The sequence below is a fragment of the Mastigoproctus giganteus genome, chromosome 2 (assembly GCF_048544385.1).
Source record: "Mastigoproctus giganteus isolate SK-2022 chromosome 2, ASM4854438v1, whole genome shotgun sequence".
Lineage (NCBI taxonomy): Eukaryota > Metazoa > Arthropoda > Arachnida > Uropygi > Thelyphonidae > Mastigoproctus > Mastigoproctus giganteus.
This window is the reverse complement of record NC_143576.1, coordinates 188,483,053-188,498,805: the sequence shown is the minus strand read 5'-3', so window position 1 is coordinate 188,498,805 and position 15,753 is coordinate 188,483,053. Positions and strand designations below refer to the sequence as shown.

At 36.3% G+C, this 15,753-nt stretch overlaps 1 protein-coding gene across 1 annotated transcript in view; it reads right to left on the bottom strand.

Annotated features, from left to right (window-relative positions):
* The window catches only part of PpD3 (protein phosphatase D3), a 246,514-nt gene that overhangs the window by 151,989 nt on the left and 78,772 nt on the right, over positions 1 to 15,753 (bottom strand). Inside the window, exon 4 of the mRNA XM_090368865.1 lies at positions 530 to 677. Coding sequence (XP_090224991.1) covers positions 530 to 677 — 148 coding nt within the window. The remainder of the gene's footprint in view (positions 1 to 529; positions 678 to 15,753) is intronic.

The following is a 15,753-nucleotide window of genomic DNA, read 5'->3' as shown; positions in this document are numbered from 1 at the left end:
AAAAACATCAGAAAAGTGGAATTCCAAAGAAGGATTGCTTTACTATTATATTATGCTGTTGCATTCATCAAAAAACTGTACTTGTACAGTTTTTTGGCCAAACAGAATTTTTATTAAAAAAATCAAATGTGGCTCCATGTGATTTTTTTTTTCTGTTTCCTAGACTGAAAAAAAATCCTGAAGTGTCAAGTTGATAACATACAAATAATAAAAAGTAATGACAGCTCAGCATTCCATGATTTCAAAATGAACTTTCCAGTACTGCTCCCAAGAGTGGGAGCAGTACTGGAAAGTTCATTTTACGGCCCCAGAAAGATATTTTAAAAGGGATTAAGTCCATTAGTATGCTTACTGTAGCAGTCCAGATACTTTTTTGAACAGACCTCTGAGAAATATTGGATCTCGTCATGATACTCATAATAACCTCAAAAGACAGGACTGAAAAGAACTGGTCAAGTACATAAATACAGTATTTTCACACTGTCCTATGTTTTATGCCAGTGGAATAATATGAATTTTTTTAACTTACTCATGCTGTCTAAATTGATTGTTTCTGCAATAGACTTTTTGCTTTCCTCTACTGCAATAGCTTTTTCAAATGCAATTCTTCTTACAATTTTGTTACATTCTGAATATTTTAATTTGGCATCTTTATCAGTAGGTCTTGCTTTCGTTACCTACGAAGGGAAAAAAATTATGCAGACAATAATAAATTGCAACAAAACTATAAGCAAAACCTTTTAAAAACTGAATTACACATTAAAAAAAGTTACATATGAAGAGCGGCAAGAACTGAATTTACAATCATAAAAACATTGAGTTTAAATATTTTAAAAAAAATTATTTATTAAAAAAAGAAAGACTGTTGTTCTCCTGGAAGAATTTTTCACACATCACAGCTATTTTGATCATGCCATACTACAGAGTGATTCGAAATTCGTGCAACCCAAAATTATAAATGTTAATTTATATTTAAATATTAAATCTTTATTGCATAGCAATAATACGACCCTTTATTGCATAGCAATAATACGAAGCTGAATTATGGCTAGAGAGCTCACATCAAAATCCTGAGTTTCTAAGCTTCTAGTGTAATTAGTAAAATCATCAGTAAAATAATAACAGTGTCAAATTATCATACACAATCTAATGGAACTTGATTCTAACTACTACAGTGGTCATACCCACAGTTGTCCAAAAAACTACTGTTTACATGTTAGCTTTCAGTCATTAACCAGAAGTGTTTTGTTCACAATGAAAGCAGCAGCACTTGTTTTCCCAAGCATGGTATACGTTCTTAAATGAAAATCCAAAATCACCAGATTTTTATCTTTTGCACTTCAACCTTCACATACCGGAAGAATTAAAAGTCAATATTCCATGAGATATTTCAACAGCTGTGCTAACACTACATCAAACCCACATACAAAAAATGTAAGTTTACATACATACCATAAAAGGTTGTAGGCCTTGTGGATGAAATAAATTCCAAATATCATAGAACTAAACTGCCATATTCTTTGTCACATATTTTTCACTGTAAAGGAGAGGAGAGGAGAGGAGGGAAACTTGCGATTGGTGAAGGAAATGAAAGAGTGGTCTTATCAAGACAACCATGAAGCTTCAGTTCTGCAAACTGCAGTGCCTTGAGACTAGACACTAACAAAGTGATCTCATCGAATTTTTTAAGGCTTCGAATGAATTGAGCAAACTCAATGCTAATAGAATTCTTCTTCTTGCTTAGACTAAACACATGAAGGGGCATAAATTCAAACTGAAGAAGGATTACAGGATTGATGTGAGGAGGTTTGCCTTCAGGCAGTTGGAACAAACTTCCATCTGGCGTGGAGATGAGCAGTTTGAATAAATTCAAAGAAGAAATAAGCAATTTTTTTTTTTTTTTTTTATTGAAGCAAGGAAGCAAGCTTTATAAGCTTGCTTCCTTGCATCATATGCCACTAATAATAGAATAATAAAAATTAGGTCATGTTTATATCATATTTTTATGCCTAGGAACCATCTTGGTACATATTCTAGGAACAAGTTTAATTCCCGGAATATGTGCTAGAATTTTCAAATTTTATAACAGACAACTCTAGTTTATCTGTATATGCTGTTTGCAAATATAGATAAACACATATCCATTACTTTTATTTCAATATCACAAAACTCATCATGCTTTATTTACAGCCACCATGGAAACTTCCATGTATGCCTAGTGAACTGCAGGCTAAGCTTCCCTGACTTATTCTACCATTTTGGCTATGTGCTTCCCATCCACCATGCTCATGTTCAATCAGTGCTCTTATCATCTCTGAAAGTATAGAAACCAAGCTGGTTTTTGTGCTTTCAGAGGTAACAGCAGATGTGCTTCTACTCTCTGCAATTATATGCATATCTAAAGTTTTATTTCAATATCACATTCAATATTACAAATTCTCATTCTAATATAATTGAGAAAATGGAATTGATACCAGCCATACAAATCAAGCATCACAACCATGAACCTGTCTCTTTATGCAACACTACTTCTATAGGAGGTAAGAATTTATATGAAGATCTGATGAAAGATGTAAATGAATGAACCTGCTGCCAAATTCATTGTTATTATTAATAATAGTAGTAGTATTAGTGGCATGTGATGCAAGAAAGCAAGTGTATGGAGCTTATGAAGCATCAGCCAAATAAAAAAAAAAATTTACAAAACAATTCCCTCTAAACGTTTGTCCAGTTCCTCCTTAAATTTACTTAACCTATCAACTTCCACGACAGAAGGAAGTTTGTTTCGGCAATTAACCACCTGCTGGCTAAAGGCAAATTTCTGCACATCTATTCTACATCTCTCTTTCTTCGATTTGAATTTATTCCCCCTTAGGTTCTTACGAACCTAAGGGGGCATAAATAAGTGGAAGAATCCCATCATAATTCAGCGTGCTCAACCCATTCAAGGCCTTATACACCTCAATCAGATCACCTCTCAGATGCCTAGTCTCTAGCCGCTGCAATTTGCAGAACTTCAAGCCTTTCTTGGTAAAAGGATCCCTTCATTCTCCTCACCAATCTTGTTGTCCTTCTCTGTATGCGCTCAAGCAAATCTACATCCTTCTTAAAATTCTTGAGTACTGCGTACAGGCTTGTACGCAGTACTCAAGGCATGGCCTGACCACTGCCTTATACAGAGGGTCACCTCCTTTTCTCCTGCTAGTAAAATTCCTGTATATCATTGACAAAACCCCATGACCTACCCTGGCAGCCTGTCTGCATTGCTCAGAAAACTTCATATCTGAATGCACAATTACTCCCAGGTCTTTTTCATTTTCTACCACCTTAAGTGTAGTACCACACAGTTGGTACGTTACTCCGGGATTACTTCTACCCATATGCAGTACTTTGTATTTGTCAATGTTAAACTTTAGTTGCCACTTCTCAGCCCATCTGCTCAAATTTTCTAGATCCTGTTGCAGTAGCACACTGTCATTACTGTCATTAACAACCCTGCCAACCTTTGTATCGCCTGCAAACTTCGACACTAAGCCTGATATACCTTCATCAATATCATTGATAAAAATACAAAACAACAGTGGACCTAACACCGAACCCTGTGGGACTCCACTAATAACATTAGTCCACAAAGAGCAGCACCCATTGATTACCACCCTCTGTCTTCTCCCACTCAACCATCCTTTTATCCATTGTAGCACGCTTCTTGATTAGACTCGGGTTCGAGCCCGTCACCACCAAATACGGAGGATGCGGAAAGGTCAGGGAATGACCACCGCATATCCCCGGAGCAATATGGCCTTAGTTGCTAATGCTCCTAAAAAACAAAAACAAACAAAGTCCATTGTAGCAACTTATCCTTAATACCATTCTGCTCCAATTTGTACAGTAGTCTTACATGCACAACAGTGTCAATAGCTTTCCTGAAATCCAAGTCATCATCATCATCATCAGCCATTTTTGAATCCACTGCAGGATGAAGGCCTCTCCAGTAACTTTCCAGTTCCTTCTGTTTTGAGCACTGGCCATCCATTTACTACTCAAAACTCATGAATTTCATCTATCCATCTCCTCCTTTGTCTTCCAGGTTTTCTTCTAACTCCTCTTGGGTACCATTCTGTTATTTTCTTAGTCCATCTGTCATCATGTCTTCGAGCTATGTGTCCTGCCCAAGACCATTTTAGTTCTTTAGTTTTGATAAGAATGTCCTTTACTTGAGTTTGCTGCCTAATCCATGTGTTTCTCTTCTTATCTAACAGTCTGATTCCCAATATAATTCATTCCATTCTTCGCTGTGTAGTTCTTAGCTTCTCTTCCATTCTTTTGGTGAGTGCCCAAGTTTCACTTCCATAAGTCATGGTGGGGTGTATACATTGATTCATTATTTTACGTTTCAGACAAACTGGGATATTGCTCTTCAGTATGTGACTATATTTCCTGAATGCTATCCATCCAAAATTTATTCTTCTCTTGACTTCCAGCCATTTATCATTATTACAGCTAATAACTTGTCCCAGATAAGTATATGACTCCACCTTTTTAATTACTGCTCCTTCAATCATTATTTCCCTTTCCGTGGCATACTTGTTCATCATTACTTTTGTTTTAGCCATATTCATCTTTAGTCCAAAATCCTTACTAACTGTGCATAACTGATTAAGATTTTCCTCTAATTCTTTGGGATCGTGGCTTATGACCACAATGTCATCTGCAAATCGTAAATGGTTTAGGTACTCTCCGTTCACATTGACTCCTTTCTGCTACCAGTCTAATCTTCTGAAAGCTTCCTCAAGGGCAGCAATAAACAGCTTCGGAGATATTGTGTCTCCTTGTCGAACTCCTTTCTCGATTTTAAATTTGCTACTGTCTTTGTCTAGTCTAATAAAGGATGTAGCACTCTCATATATTTTCTTCAAAATCATAATATATGGAGTATCTATGCCTTGTCTTTCCAGTGCCCGAAACATTGCCTTATGCTGTATGGAGTCAAACGCCTTTTCATAATCCACAAATGCCAGGCATAATGGTGTTTTATATTCATTTGCTTTCTCCATTAGCTGTGATATTACGTGAAGGTGATCCATAGTTGAGAATCCTGTCCTAAAGCCAGCTTGCTCTTTCGGTTGATTCTCTTCAAGTATTCTTTCTAATCTGTTAGTAATGACCCTTGTGAACAACTTGTAGATATGGGATAACAAGCTAATTGGTCTATAATTTCCAATTTCTGATTTATCTCCTTTCTTATGCAGCAAAACTATGATTGCATTATTCCACTGCTTAGGCATCACACCTTTTCTAATGCACTTTGTGAAGAGCCTTGCCAGTTTTTGTGTTATGTCTCTTCCTCCCAATTTTAACAACTCTACAGTAACTTCATCTTCCCCCGGGGCTTTCTGATTCTTCATTTTCTTCAATGCATGTTCTACCTCATCAGGAAGAATATCGGGTATGTTGTATGTATTGCTACTTTGCAATCCATCTTCCCCACTTCTGGCATCATTCCCCTGCTCCTTGTATAATTCTCTATAGTGGTCTTCTGCTATTTGAATTATGCCCTCTCTGCTGTTTATAAGTACACCATTGCTATTCTTCAGTTTCAGTATCATTTGTCTTTCTGTATTACTGCTCATGGCTGCTGATTTAAATCCTTTGTTTTCCCTTAATGCTTGTTCTACTTTTCTTGTGTTAAATCTTCTTATGTCCTCTCTGAGTCTCTTTCTAATGGCTTTGCATAACTCAGTATACTCAATTTTCTCCCTGTCAGTGTTTTTCTTGCTCTTCATTTGTCGTCTTTGGTTCATCATGACAAGTGTTTCTTGACTAATTTTTTCTTCTTTGGATTTCTGTTTCCCTATAGGTTTCTTGGGCTTTATCACTTTCAGAAAGTTGTAATATTCCTCGTCGATATCTTGGTCCTCAGCAGTCTGCAGAAGCTCAAACTTGTTCTTAAGATCCAGTACATACTGCTTTTTCTCCTCCTCTGTTATTTCAAAGACCTTTGTATTATTTACTCAAGTCAGTTTTTTCCTTTCCTTTCCTACATCTATATCAAGTGTACATCTTACCATTCTGTGATCACTTCCAACATTTACCTTATTCAGGACGGTAACATCATTCACAATATATCTTCTGTTAGTGAGGATGAAGTCGATTTCATTAGTTGTTAATCCATTTGGACTCTTCCATGTCCACTTTCTGATCACCCTTTTCTTGAAAAAAGTGTTCATTACTGACAGTCCTTGAGATTCTGCAAATTCCACAAGTCTTTCACCTCTTTTATTTCTTTCACCAATTCCAAAATTTCCTATAGTTCCTCTTTCTGCACTGTTTTGCCTTTTTCCAACCTTAGCATTGAAGTCCCCCATAATAATAGTGTAGTGGGTTTTCTGCTCATCTAGAAGACTCTCAATTTCAGCGTACATTTCTTCAACCTCTTCATCATCATGGCTCAATGTTGGTGCATAAATCATTATAATCTTTAGCTTGTACCTCTTAGAAATCTTGAGTATTAGTCTTGACACCCTTGGTGATGTACTTTTGAATTCCAAAATGTTGTTTTTAAAATCTTTATGGACCAGAAACCCAACTCCACCTTCACTCACTCCTTTCACTGTTTCCATTGGTGTACAGCAGATTTCCACTTGATAAACTTATAAGTGATTCATTTCTTCTTCTTGTTTCAGCCAAACCGATGATATTCCAATTCACATTTTCTAATTCCTTTTCCAGCTCTAATATCCTGTCTTCACCGATGAGTGATTGTACGTTATAACAGGCCAAGTTCAATTTCTGTGCATGGCAGCCTGGTCGTACCCAGAGATTCTTAGCACCCTCTGCTTCCACTCTGATCCTCTTGCTGCCGTAAGAGGGAGAGTGAAAGCTGCTGGGGACTGAGGGTCATTTGTATTGTTGTGTTCTCATTGCTGGAGGGTTTGGTCTTTTCCTCTTCACGCTGACCAGGCGTCTTGAAGAGAACCACTCTACACGTTCGTTGCCACCTAAGTGACGTAACAGGGCTTACCATCGAGAAGGTGTGCATGAGTGGATTTTAGGGAGGCAGGCCAACCGGACTTCTCCTAAATCTTCTGTAATAGAGAGATATTGGATCCATCAGTGTTTTAGGCTGAGTGTCTGATAACACACAGGATACCTGTTCCCCTCTAAGCCCCGAAATCCAAGTATATGATATCAAAATTATTTTTTGCATCCAATTCCTTTGTAACGGAGGGGTGAAATGGGAGTGGTGTGTTTTTTTGTTTTTTTTTTGGCTGATGCTGAATAAGCTTGCTTTCTTGCATCATATGCCTCTACTAATGCTAATGTAACCATATCATAATATCCAATCAAACTTGTCAGACAAGACTTTCCCTTAACAAACCTATGCTGTGTCTGAATTATTGCTGCAGTCTTGTCGAAATGATCCTACAATGCATCTTTAACCAGTGATTCCATTTTTTTATCCGGAAGAGAAGTTAAACTAACTGGTCTGCAATTACTCGTGTCACCCTTTGATCTCCCTTTGTGAATTGGGGATACATTTGCACATCTCCAGTCCATGGGTACCTCCCCTGAGTCCAAGGATGCTCTCATAATTACGGCTAAAAAAAAGTTTGCTTACTTCATTTTGGCTCCCTCCTTTAATATAACTGGATAGATTCAATCCATCCCAGGTGCCTTTCTTATGTTTAACTTCAACAATTTCTCCTCCACTTTGCTTACAAAATCATTAAATACCTTCCTACAATTTTATAACCTGGCATTTTCAAGCCGTAACCTAGTAGTAGTGCATTTGATACAAGATGTGTGAATGTATCCCCAATTCACAAAGGGTGACATGAATAATTACAGACCTGTTAGTTTAACTTCTGTTCCAGGGAAAATAATGGAATTGCCGGTTAAAGTAGTAATGTAGGATCATCTAGACAAGACTGCAGTTATATTCTGACACAGTATGGGTTTGTTTAGGGGAAATCTTGTCTGACCAATTTGATTGGATACTTCGATGTGGTCCCAAAGGAACTGGATGCAAAATATATAATTTTGATATCATATAATTGAATTTCGGGAAAGGTTTTGATAATGTTGTACATAAAAGACTGCTGTGCAAACTGAAGTAGTGTGGCATTAAGGGCAAGCTCTTCATGGACTAATGTTATTAAAAGAAACTCCAACCAAGGGTTTGACATTGGGCTCAGCATTGTTTTCTGTATTTATCAATGATATTGATGAAGGGATATCACACTTAAAGTCCAAGTTTGCAGATGATACAAAGGTTGGCAGGGTTCTTAATGACACTAATGACAGTATGCTGCTGAAACAGGATTATAAAAGTTGGGCAGTGGGCTGAGAGGTGGCAACTGAAGTTAACATTGACAAATGCAAAGTACTGCATATGGGTGGTGCTAACCCCACAGTAATATACCAACTACATGGTATTATACTCGGGGTATTGGAAAATGAAATAGAAATGGGAATAATTGTGCAGTCAGATATGAAGTTCTCTGAGCAGTGCAGACAGGCTGCCAGGGCAGCTCATGGGGTTTTGCTAGCAGGCATAAGGTGGTGATTATACCATTTAATTATACTATCTGCACATCTATCCTGCAACCATCCTTCTTCCTCGATCTAAATTTATGCCCCCTAAGATGTGTAATCTGAACAAGAGGAAGAGTGTCATTAGCATAGTTTGCTGAATCCATTCAGAGCCTTAAATACCTCAATCAAATCACCTCGCATGTACGTAGTCTACAGATGCTGCAATTTGCAGTACTGAAGCCTTTCTTGGTAAGACCACCCTTTTGTTCCATCCTGTCTAAAGTGAAGCCTCCAGACCTGTACTCAAAATGTGTCCTAACCTTTGCCTTGTACAATGGGGGGTGGTATTGGTTTCTTTACATCTTTATATATATAGCTGTCAAACCATCTTTGCAAGATGGTTTGACAGCTCTCAGTAGCCATGTACTCCACAACCTTAACCTTGAAATTGAGGCTGCAGATTTACTGATATTAAAAAATTTTCTACGCTCTTTAAAGCAACCATTAAAGGAGGTTACACAAAAAGGAAGTGTTTAACCTCTACAAAACAGGCCTATTCTGGAAGAATATGCAGAGTTACACTTTCATTTCCACCAAAGAAAAGGCATGACTTAAAATTTCCAAAAGACCACTGCACTTGGAAGGTAATACTTTTATAGACTACAGATTAGAGTCTATCATAGGATATCCCTCACAAAAATTCATGGGCATTGAAGGGATATATAAAATCAAAACTGCCTGTTATTTGAAAGGTAAATAAGGACAATAACAAGAGTCTTAGGAAATATTTTTTGAGAACCTGAAAAGGAATTAAAAGGCTTATTGTGCCAAGGCGAATCATTCTTCAAATTCCTGTTGTTTTCTGTCATCCATCAAATGTTACCAATCTCGGTGAAAATATTTGGCTGTTGTTCCTGTCCCTTTGAATGTCAGCCTCCAACTCATGGATCGAGGGGTTATACCAATTTTTAGAGAATATTACTTGAATGGAACTTCTCCAAACTTTTAGGGGAATGCGATGCTTATAAAAACTTCAACGTCAAGATGACAAATATCATTTCTCAATACTGGGATGAACAAACCATACTGTGTATCAATGCCACGTGAAAAATATTGGCCTGAAGCTATAAATAATGTTAGAAGCTTCACAGTGGAGCACATTGTTAATGTCAACGTGACCCACCAGGTTGGATTTGAAGTTTATGAAGAAATTGTGGATGAGTTGTTGGAATTGCACCAGGATGAGCCAAGCAACCAATACATTATTGGTTCAGGGGAAAGAGAGAGAGAGAGAGAGCTTAGTCAAAATTTGAAGACGATAAGCATGTGAGAGCCCTCACAATGAAAGTCATGATTCTGACTTTAAAGTTGTTCAAAACAGTCATGGCCCTTGTTGTATGATGACAGACCTTGTGAGAAGTTCTAAGGTGTGAAGAGAGAATGAAAATGCCCTGAAATGTTACAAAGAATGTCTTTAAACAGAAGCCAAGCTGCAATTCAAGTTTAAGTACATCAAGGAGTTCTTGAAAATGCAGCCCTCAAACCTCTACTTCCATTTCATCTCAGCCTTTAACTTCAGCTGGAAAGCTTCTAAGATCAGAAGAAGCTATGGATTCCTTTTCCTTCACCTGCAACATCTGAATCTTTAGAAAAGAGAAAAGCTATTCACCTCAAGTAAGATCCAACCATATTCACAATTGAGATTTATTAATTTGCAATTTATTTAACTACATAAATGTTTTTGTTTTATCATGTTGCATATAATTATTTGATGTTTTTGTGTCATAATATATGTACTGTAAGTGCCAGTTATTATGATCACCTTTAATAATTGTATTTGGATTCTGCTAAATGTTCCATTAATCAAAAATCACAGGAACAGTACAGGATGAAAAACATTCTACACATACACAAACAGTCAAACTTCTATACCTTGAACATCATGGAAAGACCAAGAAAAAATTCATACACAGAATTTAAAAAAAGTTATAACCAGATATGTTTTATATACCATAACAATTAATAAAAATCTGTTAGAGTCAAAAATAAATAAATAAATAAATTTAACAGATATCTGACAAAGTTAATATTTATTTTTAGTAATTAAAAACATTTAAGACCATCTCTGCCTTCTGGTAAGACAAAGATGCTTGAAAAGGCATTTCATCAGAATTGAAATGTTGTTTGAATCATAATTTTGTATTAATTGTAATAACACCTCTTATCTCCCAGTTTTATTATCAATATCATACTGCAGCACCTTCACCACTCATAACTTTCTTCAGAATCTATTATACATTAGCAATAAAATTTGAAAATCTATTATACATCAGCAATAAAATTTGACAATCTATTCTACATTAGCAATAAAATTTGACAATCTATTATACATTGTATAATAAAATTTGGAGTACTATATCACATACATACTTCATGTACTATGCATTTAAATCACTCTTTATTTAAAATACATTCATTATGAGGCATTATTAATTTGCCATGCAGAACAAAAATTTTCAAGATTACATACAGAGTAAAATATACCATCATTAATATTGCTTTTCAAATGCATCCAAATGTAAGATTTCACAGAAAAAAAAATCATTAATTGTCAAGCACTATAAACTGAAGTTAAATTAATTTCATCAACACCCTAAGTGTCATCTGATTAGAATTAGAAACTGCTTTTTTTTTCTTTTTTTTTTTTTTACTCATTCAATAATATCACCCTTAGTCAGGTATTCAGTTTCTATTATATCACAAACTACATGCATACATTCATTGCAAGTGGCTTCACAACTTACATATTTCTTAATAGTTTTATCTAGCGAGGCAAGGATATTTTTTTAAAAATATATTTCATCAGCATTGAAAATGTCATTTGAATCATAATTTTGTATTAACTGTAGTCGCTTTTCTGGTCTCCAAGTTTTATAGTCAATATCAGATACTGCAACACCTCCACTCTAATAATTTTTTTCATAATATACTATTAAGAAAGTTATGAGTGAAGGTGCTGCAAAATCTGATATTATCCTTAACCCACTTAAGGCTTTCATTTTTACTTTTTCTTTTTGAATAAGAAATTAGTCTTTATTTATTGGGCAAAGTTTTGAGCAAACCGTTCCAATTATGCAATGTTAAGCGCCATGTTTTGTGGGGCTCCTACCACTCTATCAAAATCATTCTTTGGCATACGTTTGTTTGCAGTACTGGCCTTGGGTTTTGCATCTACAAAGACAAATCATGTTATTCAAAAAGTCTCAACCAAGAACTGAGTTTATGATAATAACCAGAAAGTCTCAACCAAGAACTGAGTTTATGATAATAACCAGAACTTAATGAGTTAATCTTTAAATACAGTAGACCCTTGATTACGCAGATTGCAGATTAACCAGAGCCTCTATGACTCAAAGAAGTCTAAATAGGATAACAAAAAGAAATATATGTAATCCATTATAGGTGTTTACATTTTGTAATGATCCTTTAACTACAATTAATTTTAACATTCTTCACCAAATTTCTTTTTTTTTTTTTGTTGCATCCATTATGTTGAAAACAGAAAGGAGTAATTCTTTCAGCTTAAAAAAAAAACTCCAGTTCATCAATAGGTTCTAGGTGGTAGATGACTCTCATCAACCAGTGCAATACCACTACTTTGCTTATTGGAGGCTTGAAGTGGTGGAACCCATGTTTAAGCTAAGTTCCATTCAACCCTTCCCCATCTCTTCCATCATGCAGTATGATTGATGTCTTTTTGAGGTTATGGTGAATACCATGGCACGATCCAAACTTTCTTACATTTTGAGGGTACAGCTCTAAAACGATGTTCACAGGCCGGACGCTGTGAACATCGTCCACTGGACCGAACCTGTTGGTAACTCTCTAAGAGACTTCTGGATCAGCTAGCACATAATCTTGCTACCTCTACTCTGCCAGATAGTGACTGGAGGGAGTCTGAGTAGTGTGTATGCAAGGGGCATTGTCGAGGCCACGTTATGTCAACGATCTGGGTACATTCTTACCATGTGTATGCCATATCCAAAAATTTCATTACTTCATACAGCATGTTTGACTACACCATGAATTGTCAAACTCATAGAGCAAACTTATCTGTGAAAATATCTAAACCTCCCAAACACTTCCTAGTTCATTTCACAATATATACATGGTCTCAGTTCTAATCTCAATGATGTCCATTTCCACTTACAGTCTGCCAAACCCCATGTACTTTTTCTGATAGAATCTCAGTTATCGGTTGATTCAACCACTGCTCATCTCAGTTGCCCAAATTATTCATTGTATGATTCCTTTCACCTCAAAGGCGATACTTGTGCATATGTCCGTTCCGATATTCCCTGTCAGAGACTTGGTAATTTGGAATCTCCTCTTTTCGATCTTCTCTGGCTTAAAATCTCTCTACCTCATTGTGTGAAATTCATCTGTTGTCTCTATTGTTCCCCCAACTCCACTAATCACTTGGAGCTCTTTGACTTCCTCTCTTTGCAACTTGATTTTCTCCAGTCCAACTTTCCTAACAGTGAGGTAATTTTCCTTGGTGATTTTAATGTTCACAACTCCAGCTGGCTTCCATTTTCTAGTCACAGAGACTCAGCTGGTCGAGATGCTGAGGCTTTTGCAATTACTAATGACCTCACACAGATTGTTCATTTACCTACTAGAATACCAGACAATCCTAACCATACAGCCAACATGCTTGATCTTTTTCTCACAAGCAACCCTTCTAAGTAGATTGGTAATTTGATTGGTAACTTGATTTTCTCCAGTCCAACTTTCCTAACAGTGAGGTAATTTTCCTTGGTGATTTTAATGTTCACAACTCCAGCTGGCTTCCATTTTCTAGTCACAGAGACTCAGCTGGTCGAGATGCTGAGGCTTTTGCAATTACTAACGACCTCACACAGATTGTTCATTTACCTACTAGAATACCAGACAATCCTAACCATACAGCCAACATGCTTGATCTTTTTCTCACAAGCAACCCTTCTAAGTAGATGGTCAAAATGAGTGGTCATTTAGGCACCTCAGATCACAACTTGGTGATTGTCTCTTCTCCAATGGAGCCTTCATCTCATGACTATTCCCAACCTCATGTTGTTTGGCAAGAATGAAAATGGGATGACTTGCGTAATTTCTTTTCCTAGGTTGGATTACTGTTTCAAAACTTCTGATGTCAACATTTGCTCAGATTATGTCAGTGAAATTATTCTTGTAGGAATGGAATCCTTAATTCCACACTCCACTTTAAAATCTCGTCCTTTATCTAAACCTTAGTTTTCCAATAAATGTGCTAAGGCTGTTCAAGAGAAGAATGTTGCATATCATAATTGGCTTGTTTCCAATTCTTCAGTTTCATTTTCTGCTTACACCAAAGCTCGCAACAATTGTAAAGCAGTTATTAATCAGTTCAAACTAGGCCTTGCAAACCGGTTTTATAAAACCGGTTAAATCCGGTTTTCATATTGAGTTGTTAAAACCGAAACCGAGCTTCTAAAACCGGATTCGAATATTTTTTTAGTTAGCCCTTTTTATAGTTTTTTGTTACGCACATTTTCTTTTGTTTGTCTGGATCTTTCAACTGCTTTATGTTTTAAACATGTTTTTTATTTTATGTATACCCCTCCGGAGCCGAGTGGTCAGGAGGGGGGGTGCAGTAGCACACGCTCTTTGAGTAGACCGGGGTTCAAGCCCCTGACTGCTGAATACGGTCGATCTGCCAACCCGCACTGGACCAGTTTAGGTACGAATCTCATGGGTAAGTGGCGCAAATCTAGGAGGGGTACCTTTTATCTTCCCACCTGTATCATGGCACGATGCAGGTGTACTCATTTACGACTGAGTGAGTCGGAGCGATAGCGTAAAAGAAAATGCTCAACATTTCTCCGTTCCATCTATCTTGTTCACCAGGCAAGTTATGGAATGCGCCTTATTGATGGTTACCCACTTGAAACAGATTCGCTGAATATTGCATCAAATTTCAATCGTAGAAAGTTTTTTGCTTCTTTATTCCTAGTAAATTTGCGATCAAATGTTCTCCAAAAAGCAGCATCCAAATTTAGCTTTTATGTAATTTTGAAAATACAATGGATTTAATTGGGGGAAAAAAAATTGCAAGTAAATAAATAAAAAATTTCTTTCATGAAAATTTTGAACCTTGCCTCGTTTAGACTCTTCATTCAGTGCTTGGGGGAGTGACGCATAGTATTGTGCTTTTGTTATCTTCAATATTTTTATTTAAAATTGTCGGTGATATAAATTCCTACTAATTAATATTTATTACTCTTAATATGTCTAAGATGAAATCAAATGTATGGAATTATTTTGCTCGAAAAAGCAAAGATGAAGCACAATGTTCGAAATATCAGAAGATAATGAAGTCGTCTGGAGGATCTAGATCATCTTTGATGTTGCATTCAAAGAAAATGCATCAGATTGACATTAAACAAGATAACAGTGAACCTCCCGTAAAAATGGTAACAACATTAGAAAACTTTATTGTTAAAAAATCTATGGAAGAGATTTCAAAATTAGCTGCTTTAGATGGATTTTCTTTTAATTCAATTGCCAAGAGTGAGTTTATACAATCAAGCCTTCACCTTCAGAGAAATAAATACGATAAATTACCACCAGCCTCAGTGAATGGAATTAAAAATATGGTTCTGAATTATTATAAAACTAAGAAAGAAGAACTCATTCAGCATTTCAAAAATTCATTAGTTTTGGGTGCACGGTATTGATTGACTCTAGATGAATATACGTCTATACAAAATAAAAGGTATATGAATATAAATATGCATTCAAATGACAATCATTGGTCGTTAGGTCTTATTGAGATTAATGGTTCACTTTGATAGCAGAAGAACTGAGCAAATTGTGAATGGACACTTGAAGGAATTTGGTTTGAAGAGGATGAGGATATTGTTGCCTGCACCACCGATGGAGCAGCAATGATGATTAAGTTTGGCAAGCAAATTACGCCTAATCATCAACAATGTATAGCCCATTGTATACATCTGTCAGTTGTAGATGTACTTTATGAAAAAGCAATCAATTATAGTGCCACAGTCTCTGAGTCTCCCAAAGACAATGAAGAAAACGAAAATAATGAAGAAAGTAGTGATGATGAAGAAGTTGAAGAAAGACAGCAAGGCATGCTTTATCAAACCAACTTTACCGATGAGCTTATTTATTTCTTCA